Genomic DNA, 17,907 nt, shown 5'->3' on the forward strand with positions numbered 1-17,907 from the left:
CAGTGGGGAACACCTGCTTAACATTTAATAATTATTATAATTATTTTTTTTTTAATATTCTTTAACTTATTTAAGCAAGTTTTTAATAGTTATAGAGAAAAGATTAATTAATTATATAACAATCAATTATAACAGTTTTAGTAGCCTACTAATCTAATGGTAATTAAATAATCTATATTCAAATACTAGTATCCTCTCCAACTACCAGAAAAACAATTCAACTACTTGAGGCCTAAACATATTAACAGAATCATATTATACTGTAGCATCAAAAATATTTAAAGTATTAATTGTGACCATTGCACCTGTCGGCTACTCTTTCACCACTTGAAAACACTCTTAATCAACAAGCACAGTTAGCTCAGAGCACAGAAAACGTACTACTATAACGGTATAGTAGTACGTTTTCTGTGCTCAGAGGTAAGGCGTGAGGCTCACATGTCAATTGTACCGGGTTCGAGACCCGTCCCGGCCAAAAAATTTTATTTCGTTTTTATTTACAAAATAAGTTTTTATTAACTATTTAATCAATTTACTCAACTCATAATTATGCTTTGCATACAAAATCTGTATTATTTTGTGTTTTTTATGTTTATGCCCAATGGGATGGTTGGCCCTTCCGCAAAATTGGTTGGTTGGCCAACCGTAAGACTGAGTGCCAAAACATACCGTTGGCCAACGATCGACAGAAACGTTGGGCCAACGATTTTTGCTACTTGGGATAATTGTACACTTAATTCCTCATTCAACAAGTTCATAACTACAACCTACAACTGAATTGCTTTTTTGCTAACCGAGTCAGTACCGGCGTCGTATTTCCTGCTTCCACTGTGGCCACCAACAAAATATTATCCTAACTAAAATATTATCCTTATTCAGGCCAGGCACGCGCCAAAAATATAAATCTGAATCGGCTGCACTCTGGACGTACCGTGTTTGGCCCGAAGTCCGTCACGACTGACCCGCCGGCCGACCCCCTATACCGACTGAGCCACTTGACTCGCCAAGCTGGAGAGTGGCGATGATAGTTTGTTGTCATAACAACCTACCAACAACTTTAATATTGTCGTCTGTTCTGTATTTAAATGCTGAGTGTTTTGGTTGATATGTGTTTTTAATGCAAACAGTTACTGTAATAGTCTGTAGTTTCTTTTATTGTGAAAATAATTATAACTGTATTTATTTGGTCTGACTAAGCTATGGTGTTGAGTAAGTTCATTTTATTTTATTCCATACTGTGTGCCTGTGTACAAATTGTTTACAGTAGCTAGACACTACTATGAGTTTTGAACAACATTGTGCAGTAATTTGACTAACCACTTTATGTTACATTTACAATAGACAATTTTACAATAGATCTACACAAAGTGTATTTTTGAACTGCTTTTATTAGCAAATTTCATACTGTTATACAATATCATTATATAGAAAAGTATGCTATTCAGCTCAATATCCCAATCCTTCATCATTAAAAAGTGTCAATGTACACTGTATAGTTATTGGCATTGTGAGATTTGTTTGCTGGATTTATTATTACATCGGTCCATTCCCAATGTCCCTTGTGTGATAAAGATTTATTTAGTTGACTAGCTGTAACCCGCGGGCTTTGCCCCGTTTAACTTCTTAATTTCAAGATTATCTAGTTCGCATGGCTCAATTGTTCGCTACGCTCACTCACCTTTAGGCTGGAGCTCGTTCGCTACGCTCACTCACCTTTAGGTTGGAGCTCGTTCGCTGCGCTCACTTGCCTTCAGGTTAGCTCGTTCGCTACGCTAACTCGCCTCCAGGTTGAAGTTCGTTCGCTACGCTCACTCACCTTTTGGTTGCAAATTAGCTGTTGTCATAAATGTAAAAGAAATAATAGTGCTGCACCCTGTTGGTAATCCTTGTAACTTTAATGCTATTGAACATCATAGAACAGAACCAACTTGTTAAGTTGAAACAGCTGTTAAGATTCAATAATTCCATTTCTCATAAGGTTAACATAGGAAACTCCAGAGCCACTGGGGCGGAGCCCGAAAGGATTTTTGAAATAAGAATATGCCTATATGTTAATCGGGAATGTGAGCTATCATCATGCCAAATTTCAGCCCAATCCGACCAGTATTTTTTGCGTTCACTTGTCACAAACATACATCCATACATCCATACATCCATCCATCCAAACTTTCTCATTTATAATATTATAGTAGGATTACTTTTATACTTTGTTTATTATTAAGTGTATGTTTCTGCTGCTGCAGCTCTGATAACATAAAACATTATAGACTCTCATTTCAGGTAAGAAGACAAACTATTTAAAATAGTGTTTAGTAAATTTGTTTACAGTGGTAAAGTTATAGTAAGTGTTTGTTACAGTAACAGAAGAACTTGTTAGAAAAAGAAGCGAGCACAATGAATGTGTCATTTCTACCCTCGAAGAACTCTCCTTGCATCAAGAGGACATTGAAAAGTTTGAACACATTCAAAACTGGTGCAGGGATTTGAAAATTTTACTGTTACAGTCCAATTTAATATCAAGAATAGGTAAGAACAATCGAGACTACTTTTTATCACATCACTGATGAATTATATCAAATCATCATTGAACAGGTCAGGCCGGCGCCCTAATATTGTAAATTAGTATAGCTCATATGGACATTCATTTACAAACATTATTTATAGTCTTTTTGGTTCAGTGGTTCTGTGGGTTTGATCTTTTGGCATATTCAAAAAGAGTAATTTGCCAAGCCTAAGGGTTTTTAGACCACTTTCCCAAAGGGGTTGTTACTCTTTCTTATTCAAATAACATACCCAGTGATATATGAAAGAAAAACTACTTTCATGGCAGCAAAACGATCCATGAGAATTTCTAGTTGCTTTATTGAGTTTATGTTCAGATAGATTAAAAAAAATGAAACTTACACTTAGACCAAAGCTCAGCCTATTCACTAAATATGGACAATTGAAATTTTTCTCTAATATGCTACAACTGAATAAGCCAAAAATGTCGTGAAAATCCATAACAACTATCATTAGAAAATGATTTATTACTATATCAGGTAATAAAATAGAAAAAGCTAAGGGAAAATGCCGTAAAATAAAATAAACCCTCATTTCAAGTAGACTAATTTGTATTCAAAATCTCTGGATACAGTGTTAGCTTGGGTATGGAATGAAGAAGCATAGACAAATAGAATAAATATAGACTGTCAATGGAAGGTCTTGCAATGTGCCGCTAGAGCGTGCTCGGCGTTCGATTCACGGCCGTCCCGTCGTCGGCTCCTCGCCTTGCTAACTTACCAGCAGACGCTGCAGGGGTATGTGCCGTAACTACACGGCACTCCTAGCGGTGGACGCCAGATCAAATGCTAACTGCAGCACTGCTGTCGGTCTATTTCATTCTTTTTTGTCCACGATAGAAGGTACAAAACTGAAACCTGAAATTTCAGTATAAAACTGACATACATCAAAAGCCAGTAATGCTAATTTTATTAAATCATCAATTACTATACCTGATTCTTTTTATTTCTAGAAAATGTACATAAAATGAAAAACTTGGAGTATCTAAATCTTGCTTTAAACAATGTAGAAGTTATTGAAAATCTTGAAGGATGTGAATCCCTCCAAAAGTTGGATCTAACATTAAATTTTATCGGGGATCTTCTGTCAGTAGAAAGATTGAAGGCGAATCAACATCTTCAGCATCTGTATGTATTTTAGATTTTTTTAAATATAAGAATATGCTCTCTAGTTATCACTGCAAGAAAGTATATATAGGTAGTTATCAAACATAATATGTGAGTTAAGTTGTATCGCCTTGATGATTTCATTTTTGTGTAGTCTCGAGTCACTTAACATATAAAGAGGTTAATTTACCTTAGTATCGTCTTGTGACTCTTTTATACTGTATACCTCCTCTAAGGGTGGATCCGCCCTTAGAGGAGGTATATATAAGAGTCACAAGAGGATATAAGGTAAATTAACCTCTTATTTATGAGCTGATAAGATAACAATATTGCTGGTTTCTTGGTTTGAGACTGGACTTTGAGGCCTGGGAATCTAATCACTGTGATCACCAATGACTTGCCATGTGACTTTCTAATTCAACAGCACATATCTCTATCTTAATCACTTCACATACCTAGTTAAGTTGTCTATAAGCAGTGTTTTCTGTAAAATAAAAATAAAACATAACACTGAATCGTATGCTTTAATGAAATAATAAGCAAAAGAATACTCCTAGGATAAAAAAAATGTATTCGTGTAGCTACGCTTTAAGCATTTTATAACCTTTTTTGTAAGAGAACCGTCCAAATAACCATGATCTTGTAACTATATCTAACTACTGTTTTGTTAGATAGCATCTAATTGATAGCCTGACAAAATTCATGCACGTCATTAAATGACAGCTGGGTTCATAGTAACAATCTCGCTTGGAATCAAACCAGTGAAGTTCAGATTTGAAGGCGAGCAACCACTCGGCTACACAGATAATTTTTTTTGCCACTCTACTTCTACCACAATACTGTGAAGGTAGAACCTCGCTAATTCGAACCTCTATCATTCAAAAACCTCTAGTATTACTATGTTTGTCTGTTCCCCTCAGAAAACCTCTAAAATTAGAAAAATAATATACCAATAGTTCAATGTGATTTTTACGCTTAATGCATCCTCTACAATTCAAATTTGCACATACTCGAGCCTCTACAATTCAAATTTTGTTGCCGTAATTCAAACTGTTACGTCCAAAATTCGAAGTCAACCTCTACAATTCAAACTGTGTTACCGTAAGCCTCTTTAATTTGAATTCAGGATAATAAATATGCCTATTGAAACTTCAACTGACGCTATTATTGATGTTCCCACAGTGTATCATTAGCTTCCGTTCGTTTTCTTTCAAAGTTTGAAACGGTTGTAAATATTGAACGGCACTAAAAAAAGTTGATGTTTACAACCGTTAGCAAGAAACAGTTGTTACGGCGCGGACAATAAGATGCTTCGGGGACGAAGGTCAACCAGTTGATAAGAGTCACCAGCTTACGTCGCCGTCCGCTGAACACAGAATAAGTAGTTCCTGTAATCATTGCTGGAATAATCTCGCTACTTCTGTGGCGAATAAAACCAGAGCCGGTAGCCGTTCTAGATCAGTTGGAAGTCAGTTGAAACCAGTTGAGAAGTCCGACCAACAGTCTAAACCTCAACCTTCAACAATCAACAAGACTTGCAGATATTTTTCAGCTATTGAGATATTTTATTTAGAAAGACCGGCGAATGAGCCTGGCAATAATTAATTGTATTTAGGGATTAGTATTGGTTATTGGCCTGGCATTTAAGGTACGATTTTAATTTATTCATCTATTTTATTCTAGAAAGACCGGCGAATATGCCTGGCACATTACAAGCAAGAGTAAAATATAGTTGAAAATTTTTTAGAGTATTAAAGCGATGATGAGTGTGTTGGCATCAATGACCCCCTGTGGTCATATGTCACTCTGAGCTTTATCAGACAATATTGATACGGTTGGATCAAAATTGAATCGTGGAAAGACCGTGATGGAGTTTTCCAGCTCGAGCGACTCAGGGCATTTTTATTTTTAAGGCAATACGGGAGAGCTTAGATCGGAAAAGCCACGACCCCGGCACACCGCCACAGTAAACATACTGCATATGAATTGACAGGCAAAGCTCCACGCGGTCAGCATTCTGGGTTATAGTAGTATGTTTTCTGTGACACTGCACACCTTACAAGTTGATGTCTTTAACGGTCAGTCAGATTTTGCGGTGTTAAGTGATTGTTATTTGATGACTGTTTTAGTGCAGTGAGCAAGAATGAGTGCTAAGAAGTGCCCCTAATAATCACCTCTTTAATTCAAACTATCCATAATTCTAAATATATTTTCTCTCCTCTGAAATTTGAAATAGCGATGATGTTCTACTGTATTTAACTTTCTGTAATGAGAAATTAGTATTTTTGCTTTCTTAACTCCTCTGTGTCTAAACGTATTGTGACAAATTTGTCATTTCAACTTTGCAGGTACCTGACCGGAAACCCCTGCACAGATTACGAGGGTTATCGAGAGTTTGTAGTGGCAACACTGCCACAATTACACACTCTTGATGCTAAGGAGATTGAACGCTCGGAACGCATCAGGGCTGTCCAGAATTACACCCTTGTTCGGCCAAAGATTATTGCTCAACAGCTTGATTACAAAAGTAAGTTTGATGTATTCTCACATAATTATTTGCCCGAGTTCAGTAGCAGTAAAATCTGTCAATGTTTAGATTCTAACGAACCATCAGTAAGCACTTACACAGAGAAGTAAGTTTCTGCCATAGTTTATAAACAATTAATATACAATATACACACATTTGATGCACTTAGGTCAAGGATAACCAAGATTTAATACAAGATTTAACAAGAATTAATGAAAAAAATTCCTCTTGAAACATCTATGAGTGACACAAGTACCTAATTTGTGCAAGGCACATCGATTGTCATGTCTTGATTCCAACAGCAGCAATATAAAACAAGAAGTAGGTCTATACAAGTTTTTTCTAGACGTTTTAGAATTTAGAGGCGGTACAGTATAAATGTAGTACTTGTTTGTAGTGTCTTTGACACTAGATCAATTAATACTTGTAATGTATTTTATTCTGTCTGTATCACAGAAAAAAGAGAGCAACAAAAGAAAAGCGCCGAAGAAAAATGTCTGAACGCTGCTGGGGATAAAGCCACTATGGATGATTCTAAGTAAGTTGTGGATTTAAAAAATAATTTTGTAAACTTACATTTGTTTCCTGATGTTTCAAAGAAATTATATTTTAATATATTGGATTTTAAAAATCTAGCTTCCTCTATATAGAATGGGCAAAACGTTTGTTGGCTTCAAATTGTGTAATAAAAGTAAAATTTTTCTGATCCAGGTTTTGGGAAGAAATAAGTGAAAACACGCCTGAGACAAGGATTGAAATCGCCCACCACTCAAGGCGAGCAAAACAAAAACCTGAAGAAGTGAAAAATTCAACAAAACGAGAAATCAATCTGTTTAATAAAGATGGAAAACCAAACAACATAAATGAGGCCAAACTGTCATTTTCATTTGAAGATGACGAGGATAGAAACTGCTACGTCCTAACTTTAGGGATTTACAAGTAAGTTTGTGTTTCGTCTTGCTTATAATTGGCTACTAGACAACCCTTTCTAATAGCCTGGATGATTTTTTAAAATCTGACCAAATACATCTTTGAAATCATATCATATACCTGGATGGTCACTTGATGCTTTATCATGATAAAACACTCCTGCAGGTAATTAATTTATTGTTGTTTGTTTATTCTTGATATTGACGTAAGGTTTATTGTTTTTCATAATATTGAAGTTGATGTTGTTTTTGTTTGACGATTAATGTATGATCCTAAATGTTTCCTAATGACAAATAAGGATTTATTGTTATTACTTAGACTAACTTTAATCCTAACAATTGCTAGAAAAAGTAGTGGAGTGAAAATTTAAAAACGTACGTTTTCATGTCCCTGGCCTTTTACTTCGTAGATACTGGATTTGTAGTTTATTATTATGTGTTTTAATATTTTTTGGGACGGGGGCAACATGTTACACACATTTATTTGGTTTTAAATAGGTTCTAGGTATTTTTTTCGTATTTTTAAAGTCTCGAAATTCACGACCATGACGTGTCCCTAGGGTACATTTTCCAACTTTCACGCTGTTTTTAGACTAATTATTCATGCCGAAATATATAAAGCCATATTTTTATGTCATCAATGGTTATTAAACTTACAAAAAAGGAGCATATTATAATTTTATTGTCATTGCAGACTGACTACAATGACAAAATAAGTCTGTCCCTCGATTTGGCGTCACGACCATTTGGGAAAAAATTTCAACTTTGGAGCACGACAGTGGCAAGCCTGGCGTCGATTGCGTCAGTTGGTTTTAGAGACTAGTTCGGGGTGTACGTCAGGATTGTAGTGCCGGTCGTTTTGAGTTGAAAGGAGGAATTACAAGATTAATAAAGGAAAGATTGTGTTTTAGCGAATTTCCCATATAGGGAATAAGCTATTTTGTAATTTTGGTGTGTCCATGACCGTACGTAGTCATTCGATGAAGTATACATGGTGTTAATTTTTGTTTATAAGATATTTCAATTGCTAGATTAACCTAGAAGTCCACTTTGTATCCTCGAACATGAGGTGCAGGGCTACCGCCAGAACAGAGCCAAATAACACGTAATTTCACGACCAAAGTTTCACGACCATCGCGGTTTTTTTCACGACCAATCCAGCCTTATGGATTATAGTGTGTTTGGTCGTGACAATAACTTTAATATAATTGTAAATTGAACAGTTTAGTTCAATTGAAACACATAGTTTTATTATAACTAACAGTATAATTGAAGGATTGTTTGGACAGATTTAGATTATTCCAGACAATTCACGACCGTACCGCTTGTCCCTGACCATCATGTTTATGATTTCTATAATAAAAATTTCAAAAATTAAAATATCGTCATATTTCAATGTTTTATACACAAAAGAAGCACACCTTTATACAAACATAACGATTTTTCGGGTCTCAGGTAAGTTTTTTCGGAGTTATACAAACTTAAAAAGATTTTATTGGCTTTTTTCTATTTTTTGAGTTTTTCTTAATTTTTTCTAGAAAGACCAAATATAGCAAAAGCTCAGTGACCTTTTTATTGTATAATGGTCATAAAAGTAAATTAGTTTATAGCAAAACATAGTTATAAAAATAATATTAACTATTTTTAATATTCATTTGAACGTCCGTTATGGTCGTGACAGGATTTTGTGTTTTTCTACTAAAGATGCTCTTTAAAAAGAAAACTGCCAAAGATATTGCGTTACCATGGACATTTTATGAAACTTAAAATGTTAATAAAATAAAAAAAATAATCAAAGTTTTAAAAAAAGGGGAAAAAAATTTGCAAAGTGCTTTTCCTGAAAACGTACGTTTTTAAATTTTCACTCAGTGACATCTCTGGCTGTGATTATTATAATCATAGTATTTTATGCTCTTCCATTTCTTTTGTTTCTCTCATATATTTTTGTATTGTGTACCAAGATTTTAAATGTTTTCATAAAAAACTACTAAGTTTAACTAAGTGCTATTAATTGCACCAACTAATTCTTGCTGAGATGCTGGGTAATAGAAAGTGGTTTTAAAACTCTATATTTAAAAAAAAATTTTAATAGTTTAATTTTCTGCAGAAAAAATTTTCTACACAAAAAAGGAAAGTTTATTTAGTTAGTTTTACTCAACTCTAATTAGGAAGTTAAGGTGAATTCTAACTTAATCAGTGGTTCATGATTAACCACTTAAATGATGGTAATGACTAAACTAGTGTTAACAGTGCTACACCTTGTCTGTTTTCTCTGTTATTTGCAGACACCTGGACACCAGTTTGTTAGACGTGGATGTACAGCCGACGTATGTGACAGTTAGAGTCAAGGGGAAGGTGTTCCAGATCACACTGGAAGATGAGGTCCAAGTGTCCTTGTCAACAGCGCAACGTTCACAAACCACAGGCCACTTGGTAGTAACAATGCCCAAGGTATTTTCTGTATATATAGGCCTACTGTATTATGGTGTAATACAATAAATACAATATTCATCTTTTATGAAAGTTGTAAGCTGTGTTTTTTACACCGGAGTTTAAAACACATGTTTAAACCAATGTTTATAACAAATCCAAAGAACTCAGATTTTTTGTTGGCAATATGTTGATACATTCAAAAGTTTTTGGTGTTCACAACAGGAATTTTGTTTTTCCCAAGAAATTGACAACCCATCAAAGAGTATTGTGAAAATTTGAGATGAAAATTCTTGGCTCACATCAACTAGACGATTTTGATTAAAAACTGGCGACAACTTTTTAAACATGGGGATGGAATGTCCAGTCGTACCAAAAGGTAATATTATACCTAAGATGATCAAATGGGGTTCAGTTGCATAGAGGAGTTTGACTTTGGTATCTTATGGTTAGAAATACCAAAGAGATAATCATAAATAATTGTTTCCTGCACATATAGAGGAGTTTGACGGCAGAAAGTGGGATGTTGAGTATTTCAGAATGGAGTGTACAACAAACAAAGTGGATAACTTAATAAAACCACGCGAGTAGCATTATCACTGCAAACACTACATATATGTTGTTGAAATAAATAGTTTTACTAACCACAGCTTTTGACATTGTTTGTTTGTTTATTTCTCTGTATTTGTTCTGCAGGTTAATGGAGTTGTAAAGATGAAGCCACCAGTCAACCCATCGACTCCATCCTCTACTCAGACTTCAGGATGTGATATGTCAAAGTAAATTCCTATTTCACAGAATGGATTTATTCAGTTAAAACCTAAATGCTTTCTATTTAATTTTTAAAATATTTTTAAAAGCATGTGTATATTATATTGTAATAATCCGCTAGTTTTACAGTTAGACATCCATTTCTGTATGATTTTCTATCTGGTATGTTAGATGTGTGTTATATTCATACCAATTTCCCAACTCACTGGCATACCATTATAATTTTGTGATGGGGATGTCACCTAGGTGTGCATTTTAACACGAACATGAGTGAAGGATGAGTATAGAATGTTGTGAGATGATCTGTGTAGCTTTGTTACTGATTAAATCAGCTGTGTCAGAATGATCTTTTAAAGCCCAATGATCAGGGACAGCTGGGTCCTTTTTTTAATCAAAAGCTACTGACTTTTCTCAGGATAGAACCAGCGACCTTTTGATTGTTAGGTGAGCACTTTAACCACCCAGCTGCCATTTGTCTGCATATGATATTAAAAATCATTACGTAAAAATAAGATTTAATAAACCTAGTGTTAAACATGTTTTTGCTACACTTTACCGTAAATAGCTTCTTACTACACTCTTATTATACAAGAAAGGAACTGGTTAAGTCAGCTGGCGTACAGTACAGTCAGTTTTGTAATAGACTAAAACAATGCTATTCTGTTTTTGAAGCTACCTCCCTCCCCCGCTCAGCTTGTATAGACTTTGTCTGACACATCAATGCAAATATTGGGATAGAGTGAGATTTCACTCAGATTGACGAGTGTCATTTACTAATCAACCTATTTTAGAAGTTGTATTTCGATAGAGAACATTGTGAAGTTACTCATGAATTAATCACAATTTGAAAGGAATTAGCTAAAATCTGCTGCCTGATGAATCTAAGAGGAATAAGTTAAAGAGTATTTAATGTTTCAAGGGGCAAAATTATAGTAATACTAGTGGCTTTTAGGGGCAATAGCCCCTATATATGTATATATATTTTGTCTCATGGGTTGAACCTTGAACCATTGGGTTGATCTCCATTGGTTCAACTTGAATTATCGTTTAACATTTTTGTATATTATAATATGTATAATAATTATTACATACCTGCATAATGCATAATTTTGTTGTCTGCTCTGTTTAAAATAAAAGTTCCAAAAGACTGTTCATGCGGTATTATAAAAACTTTCTAATCATAAATACAACTAAGGATCATTTTCAATTATAATCTTCATGACTATTAATTAAATATATACAAATCTCTTTGAATATAGACAAATTCACTTAGATTAAACACATAGAGATAATGTCATCCTCCAGACTGTAAAATGCTAATTACGATGACAGAAAAATGTTGTATTTTGTTTATAACAAAATCTCTCTGAAAACAACATTTGTTGTATGGTATCCATTTTGGTTAATTCCATCGTCTTTATATGATTCTATTACTATTTTAACATCATCTGGCCGCTTTACCTGGCTAAAAGCAACATAAAGTTGACCATGGGTAAACACTGTTTTTTTTCCTTAAAATAAATGCCAACTTGTGTTAAGGTTCAGCCTTGTCCTTTGTTTTAATAATAAGTAATATTGAAAGGTAATCGCAATGGGAATTGAATACTTGTAAACTTAAACAGCATATCAGGGTCTATATAGATATTAGTTTGTTTTTCGGCATGGAAAAATAAGTCCCCTTTGCATACTCCAGCAATCACTTGTAACTTTACACTTGGTTCAGACATACCTAACACAACCAATCGTACTCCATTAAATAATCCAGACCCTTAAAATTGGGTAAATGTCTATTTCAACTTTATTATAGTATGCATATACAGTACATATTTATAGAATAATTAATTATTAAAACTCATTTTAAGTAAACTAAATCAAAACTATTTATTTGCAAGAACAAACAATAATGTAAACAAACCAAATGGCAGATGATTCATAACTTTATAACTCAGCTGATAATAATAATCCTACATTTCTCCCCACTCAATTTAGGCTGAGTTTCCGAAACTATGTACATCATCATTTTCAGGTTCCATTTGCATTTTCCATTGAGGTGGATCAGTTGCACCTTCTCTTGCTCTCAGCTGGTCAGCGTGTTTTCTCTTTATATCTCCTCCTACTAAAACGGTGTATGATAGCTCTCCCGTCCTTTCTTGTACTGTTCCTGGTCTCCAACCCTTCTTCGTTTCATTTTGAACCCACACTTCTTGTTTGGCAGAAAACTCCTTTTGTTTGGATTTTAAGTCGTGGTAGTACTTCTGTCGCCACACTTGATTTTCTATTCTCTCTCTGCTATTATACCTCCACCTATCCAAAGCTGTTGGTAATCTTCTACCATAGAAAAGGACTGATGGTGGTTGTCCTGTGGTCTTTTGTGGGGTATTTCGATAGGCAAGCAACACTTGTAAAAGTGCAAGTGATGAACTGAGACCTTCTTGTTTGCAAGCACTATATCGACTCTTGAAGGTTCTGATAATCCTCTCCACTAAACCATTGGTTTTTGGATGATACGGCGCAGATGTAACATGACATATGTTATTGTCCTTACAAAAACTCTTAAACTCATGAGATGTGAAGGGGGTGCCATTATCCGATACAATTTTTTTAGGAACACCATACCTCGAAAACCAAGTCCTTAATCTATTTACAAGAGCAGCAGTTGTCGTACGGTCCATAACTTCGATCTCAACCCATTTTGAGTACGCATCGATTCCTACTAACCAGAATCGGTTGTCGAATGGACCTGCGAAGTCAAGATGAATTCGCTCCCAAGGATCACTTGGCACATTCCAAGGATATAGAGGTACTTCTGTGTCAAATGATCGGTTACTCTGGCAAGGGTGGCATCTACGGACATAAACCTCAACATCCTTATTCAGATTAGGCCACCAAACATAATACCTTGATAGGGATCTCATTGCCTCTATTCCAGGATGTCCTTTGTGGAGTTCTTTCAATACATTTTCTCTCAAAATCTGTGGCACCACAATTCTTCCTAATCGCATGATTATGCCGTTTTCTAATGTCAGCTCTTCTCTCTTATTCCAATATGGTTTCATGGATGGTGGTAAGTTTCCTGTATCTTTTGGCCAACCATGTTCCAGGTAGTCTATAAGTTTCTTCATATTTGGATCTTTCTTATACTCCAGTACAAGTTCATGATTTGGATAAACTACGTCAATTTTCTCCTGAACCAATGCTCGAATCTCTCTCTCATCTGGATCCAATACTTCTTGTGTCTTGAGTGAAAACCGAGATAAAAAATCAGCCAAACAATTATCCTGTCCTTTGATGTACTGGATCTCAAAATCATACTCCATTAAATACAAAGCCCAACGGACCAAACGGTTGTTAACTACTTTGGTAAGATCTCGATGCATTCCAAATATTCTTTCAAGTGGCTTGTGGTCCGTTCTCACCTTGAAATGTCTTCCACTGAGGTATTGTCTAAACTTCTTCACGGCAAAAACTAACGCCAGTGCTTCTTTGTCAACTGTAGCATACCTTTTTTCTGCTTCGGTTAGTGTCCTCGAGGCGTACATCACTGGCCTTTCCGTTCCATCCGGCATCAAATGTAACAGCACAGCGCCAACCCCTTGTTCACAAGCATCACATTCAACAATGATCGGCTTTGATATGTCGTATGGAACTAATGTCTTCTCCAATGACAGGATATTCTTCAACTTGTCGAACGTACTTTGTTCGGTGTCAGTCCATTTCCATTTTGTCTTCGTACCAGTCAGCTTATGCAAGTTCGAAGCGATCGCATGAAGATTAGGTATATACCTTTCGTAAAAATTTAGCGCCCCTAGAAAAGCTCGTAATTCTTTCACGTTTCTTGGCCTTGGTGCGTGTCTTATGGTTTCAACTTTGTCTTCGGAGGGATGAATACCATTCCCATCTATTGTATGGCCTAAATACTTTACAGATTTCTCAAAGAACTTACATTTTGACAGTTTTGCTCTTATTCCACTTGATTCTAGCCGCCTCAAAACTTCTCTAAGAGTGGTTATATGGGTGGTCTTATCCTTACTAGAAATGATTATATCATCAAGTAGAACTCCGACATTAAGTCCTTTTAATAAACTTTCCATGTACCTTTGAAATTTTGCCGGACTCGAGGAAAGACCAAAAGGCAACCTTTTGTAGCGAAAGTAGCCTACATGAGTTGCTATTGTAAGGTACTTTTGTGACTCAGGTTGTACTTTCATTTGCAAGTACGCGTCTCGAAGATCTATGACTGAAAATATCTTTCCATCAGTTAATTTGGAAGTCAAGTCATCAAAGGTTGGCAAGAGGTGTCTTTCCGGAACGATGTTTGGATTCAAGGTTGTACGAAAATCGCCACAGATCCTGACTCTACCTCCACCCTTGTCTACGTTGACTGTTGGGGTACTCCATTCTATCGGTGTTTCGGAAGGGTCCACTGCTTCCAAAACTCCTTCCTGTACTAATCGTTGTAATTCTCGCTCCACTGCCTCCCTTAAGGGAAATGGAACTCGTCTTGCCCCGTAAGATACGGGTTTTGTTCCACTTTTTAGATGGATAACTTCATTAGAGTCAGATATCGTTCCTAGCTCATCACGAAAGAGTTCTGAAAACTCCTGAGTTAATGCCTCAACTTCTTTTTGTAACGTTTTTCTATAACTTTCTTCACTCTTACCTGTCTCTTTACTATTTGTCTTTCCATTGTCAATACGCCTAACCCTTACTTCCCTAGGCAAATTAAGATTGAAAGCTACACTCCACGGCAACCCAAATAATGGAACATCATCTTCTAGTAATACAATAACCGGCAATCGCTTAGTACGATTACGTAAAGTAACGTCCACAAAAGTCTTACCCATGACTTCCAGCTTATTTTTTCCGTAGCCAGTGATGACATCAGACGTCTTTTTGAGAGATTCGCCACTTGAATTGATCTTATCCCAAAGAGACAAACTTATAGCACTTACCCGAGCCCCGGAATCAAACTCCATTCTAACATTATACCCATTCAATTCTACATCTATTGTAGCTCTGGGAACCTTACTCTTAACTGACCTAATTTGTGTTTCGCTAACATCAATATCAGAACTACACTCATCATCGTAAGTTAGACCACAAGAATCATCTACTTTTCTCAAATTACCGTCTGTCTTGACAAAATTATTTTTACTTTTGCACATTCTTGCGAAGTGGCCTCTCTTTGAACATTTCTTGCACACAGCAGAAACAGCAGGACACCTATCTTCACTAGGGTCATGTGTAAACCCACATCTATAACATCTATTAAAACCAGTAGATTTCTGTACCCCTGGTTTCCTATTTTCCTTACTGTCACTTACTTTGAAAATCTCATTTTTACACGAATGTTTGGAAACTTCTTCTCTCGCACGTTCCATAGATTGAGCTAACTCTAGTAGGCTACTACTGTTGACTTAACACGCTCACCTCGGTTATCAACTCCCTCGGGCCATCTTTGTCTGACTTCTACTTCAAATTCTGGACAGTTGCTTCCTACTGCAAACCTATCTCGTACTCGTTCATCTAAGCTATCTCCATATTTACAACTTCTAGCTAAAGACTTCAATCTGTTATAAAACAAAATAAATGTCTCACCATCTTTTCTTATTGCTCTTTCAAACTCAAACCTTGTTGCAAAAAGGGTCCTTGTAGGCTTGAACAACCGGTTGGCTTCCTCTTTGACTTCGTCGTAGGTGCACTCCTCCCAGGCCCTTGGATACATCTGGTCCGACAGTGCCCTGAGGTGCTCCTCTCCGATATTTGCCAATAGAAGATCTCGCCGAGCCGCTTGTTCTTCTGTGTTAGCACCACCAAGTCCCTTAACTCTGCAGGTCAACTCAAAACGAGTTATGTAGTCTTCCCACAATTGTTCACTATTATACTCTTTAAATGAAAATCTGCTCATTCTATCTTGTATACAAGACATGTTACTACAGTCAATTACACTCTTATACTGAGACTGGTCTGTTTTCCTAGGCATTTCCTCGTCGCCAATATAGAATAATTAATTATTAAAACTCATTTTAAGTAAACTAAATCAAAACTATTTATTTGCAAGAACAAACAATAATGTAAACAAACCAAACGGCAGATGATTCATAACTTTATAACTCAGCTGATAATAATAATCCTACAATATTACATATCATATGCTTTAAATAAAGTTAAACCACATGTTTTATAGTAAACAAAGCAGACATGACTTAGATTCCCATGTTATTTAAATGTGAATTATTTGATTCCGTAACAACCGTTTGGTGCATAATTAAGAAAAATGAATATTTTTCCCCAAAATTTCATGCAGAGACCTTTAAAATGAGACCTCTCCCAGCTTTCTACGTCCTCCCGTTTGCTCACAATTTCATTGTAAAATTTTGGGCTTACGGAATTAGATATATAGATTAGTAAGGCTATGTTAGTCTATATTGTTAAACTTGTTGCTGGCATTATGGCAAAAAGTATCAAACAAAGCTCACCTTAAGGTGTTTACGTACTCACATGAAATCCTGTGCACACAGGAAACTCCACAAAAGAACACAAACAACTATTATGTGTTACTATTTTATGTTAGCATGATCTTGTTGAGCTACTATCTTGTACAGTTAACACCTACTTCCCGGTCTTTGTAGCATATTTAGTATATGTATATGCTACCAAGGCTGGGCAGCACTTTTTAAAAGCCATGTTCACAAAAAAAGGTTCAAAATTTTAGTTAGGTAACATATTGCTAACAAATATTATTACATTTTACTGTAAACTCTGGTGTAAATGTGGCTTAAGGAAACAGCTCGTCCTAGTAGTCAGCAACAAGTTTAAAGTGTTTAGGAATCATCATACATCAGTGTGTTTGTTTAATGTAATGATGACTTGAATTAGTGTAACTTAGATATCATATCACTAAGTAAAATTTTCTTTACAGGCGCCAATACCTGGAAATAGGTAAGCCTGATGATAAAATGGATTTTAGCAAGATTTTTGAAAGAAGTAATAAAAGAAAAATGAAACCACTAAGGGAGAAAATAGAGGAAAAACTTCCATCTAAGGATTTCAAAGATGATCCAAGTGTGCCTCCATTGGAGTAGATGCAAAATCTGCCGTTGGGTATTAATGAAGCATTAACATACCAAACTGTAGATGACTATCAATACAATTCATGATTTCGAAGATAATGACTGAAAATTGAAATAAAGAGCGTACAAAAATTTAAGAGTTTCATTTTAGATTATCCCTGCTTTAAGGAAACAAAGCTTTATAGTCCAGCGTTTTGAGATAGTCATTGTTTTTAATTCAACTGTGCTGGAACCCACAATGATTCAAAAATATATTTTCTATTTTTGTCATCCGAAGAGTGCTCTACTAAAATTTTACATGTCTTGAAATATGATTTGACTATTCAAAAAATGTTTTGAATAATTTTTCATATTCATACCATGTAATAATTTTGAGTGCCTCCAAACGATTACTAACTCGTTTGTAGAGTATTATTCAAACAGAAAAATGCATATCTGTAATGGTCGATACATAGATCTGATCTTAGTTTTTCTACTCAACCCTACTAAACCATCCTGAGTGTTGTATA

At 35.4% G+C, this 17,907-nt stretch overlaps 1 protein-coding gene across 2 annotated transcripts; it reads left to right on the top strand.

Annotated features, from left to right (window-relative positions):
- Positions 1–1,110: 1,110 nt before the first annotated feature.
- LOC129002878 (dynein axonemal assembly factor 11-like) lies at positions 1,111–17,517 on the top strand. 2 transcript variants are annotated; one of them, XM_054430987.1, is made up of 9 exons: positions 1,111–1,209; positions 2,359–2,526; positions 3,515–3,689; positions 6,017–6,195; positions 6,652–6,733; positions 6,907–7,134; positions 9,410–9,575; positions 10,251–10,333; positions 17,248–17,517. In XM_054430987.1, the coding sequence occupies exons 1-9, from the start codon at positions 1,200–1,202 to the stop codon at positions 17,408–17,410; spliced, it is 1,254 nt and encodes a 417-aa protein (XP_054286962.1). In that variant the 5' UTR covers positions 1,111–1,199; the 3' UTR covers positions 17,411–17,517. The 2 variants fall into 2 exon arrangements, with proteins under 2 accessions (XP_054286962.1, XP_054286963.1); XM_054430988.1 differs by having other exon boundaries at positions 9,410–9,557.
- The last annotated feature ends 390 nt before the right edge of the window (positions 17,518–17,907 follow it).

The sequence above is a fragment of the Macrosteles quadrilineatus genome, unplaced genomic scaffold (assembly GCF_028750875.1).
Source record: "Macrosteles quadrilineatus isolate MER2022 unplaced genomic scaffold, UCM_ALF_1.0 Scaffold_9__3_contigs__length_116548681, whole genome shotgun sequence".
NCBI lineage: Eukaryota > Metazoa > Arthropoda > Insecta > Hemiptera > Cicadellidae > Macrosteles > Macrosteles quadrilineatus.

Bases quoted from the DNA above. Each gene is read 5' to 3' on its own strand.
- LOC129002878 (XM_054430987.1), top strand. The intron at 2,527-3,514 runs GTAAGAACAATC...TTTTATTTCTAG, and splicing joins CAATTTAATATCAAGAATAG to AAAATGTACATAAAATGAAA. The intron at 9,576-10,250 runs GTATTTTCTGTA...TTTGTTCTGCAG, and splicing joins TGGTAGTAACAATGCCCAAG to GTTAATGGAGTTGTAAAGAT.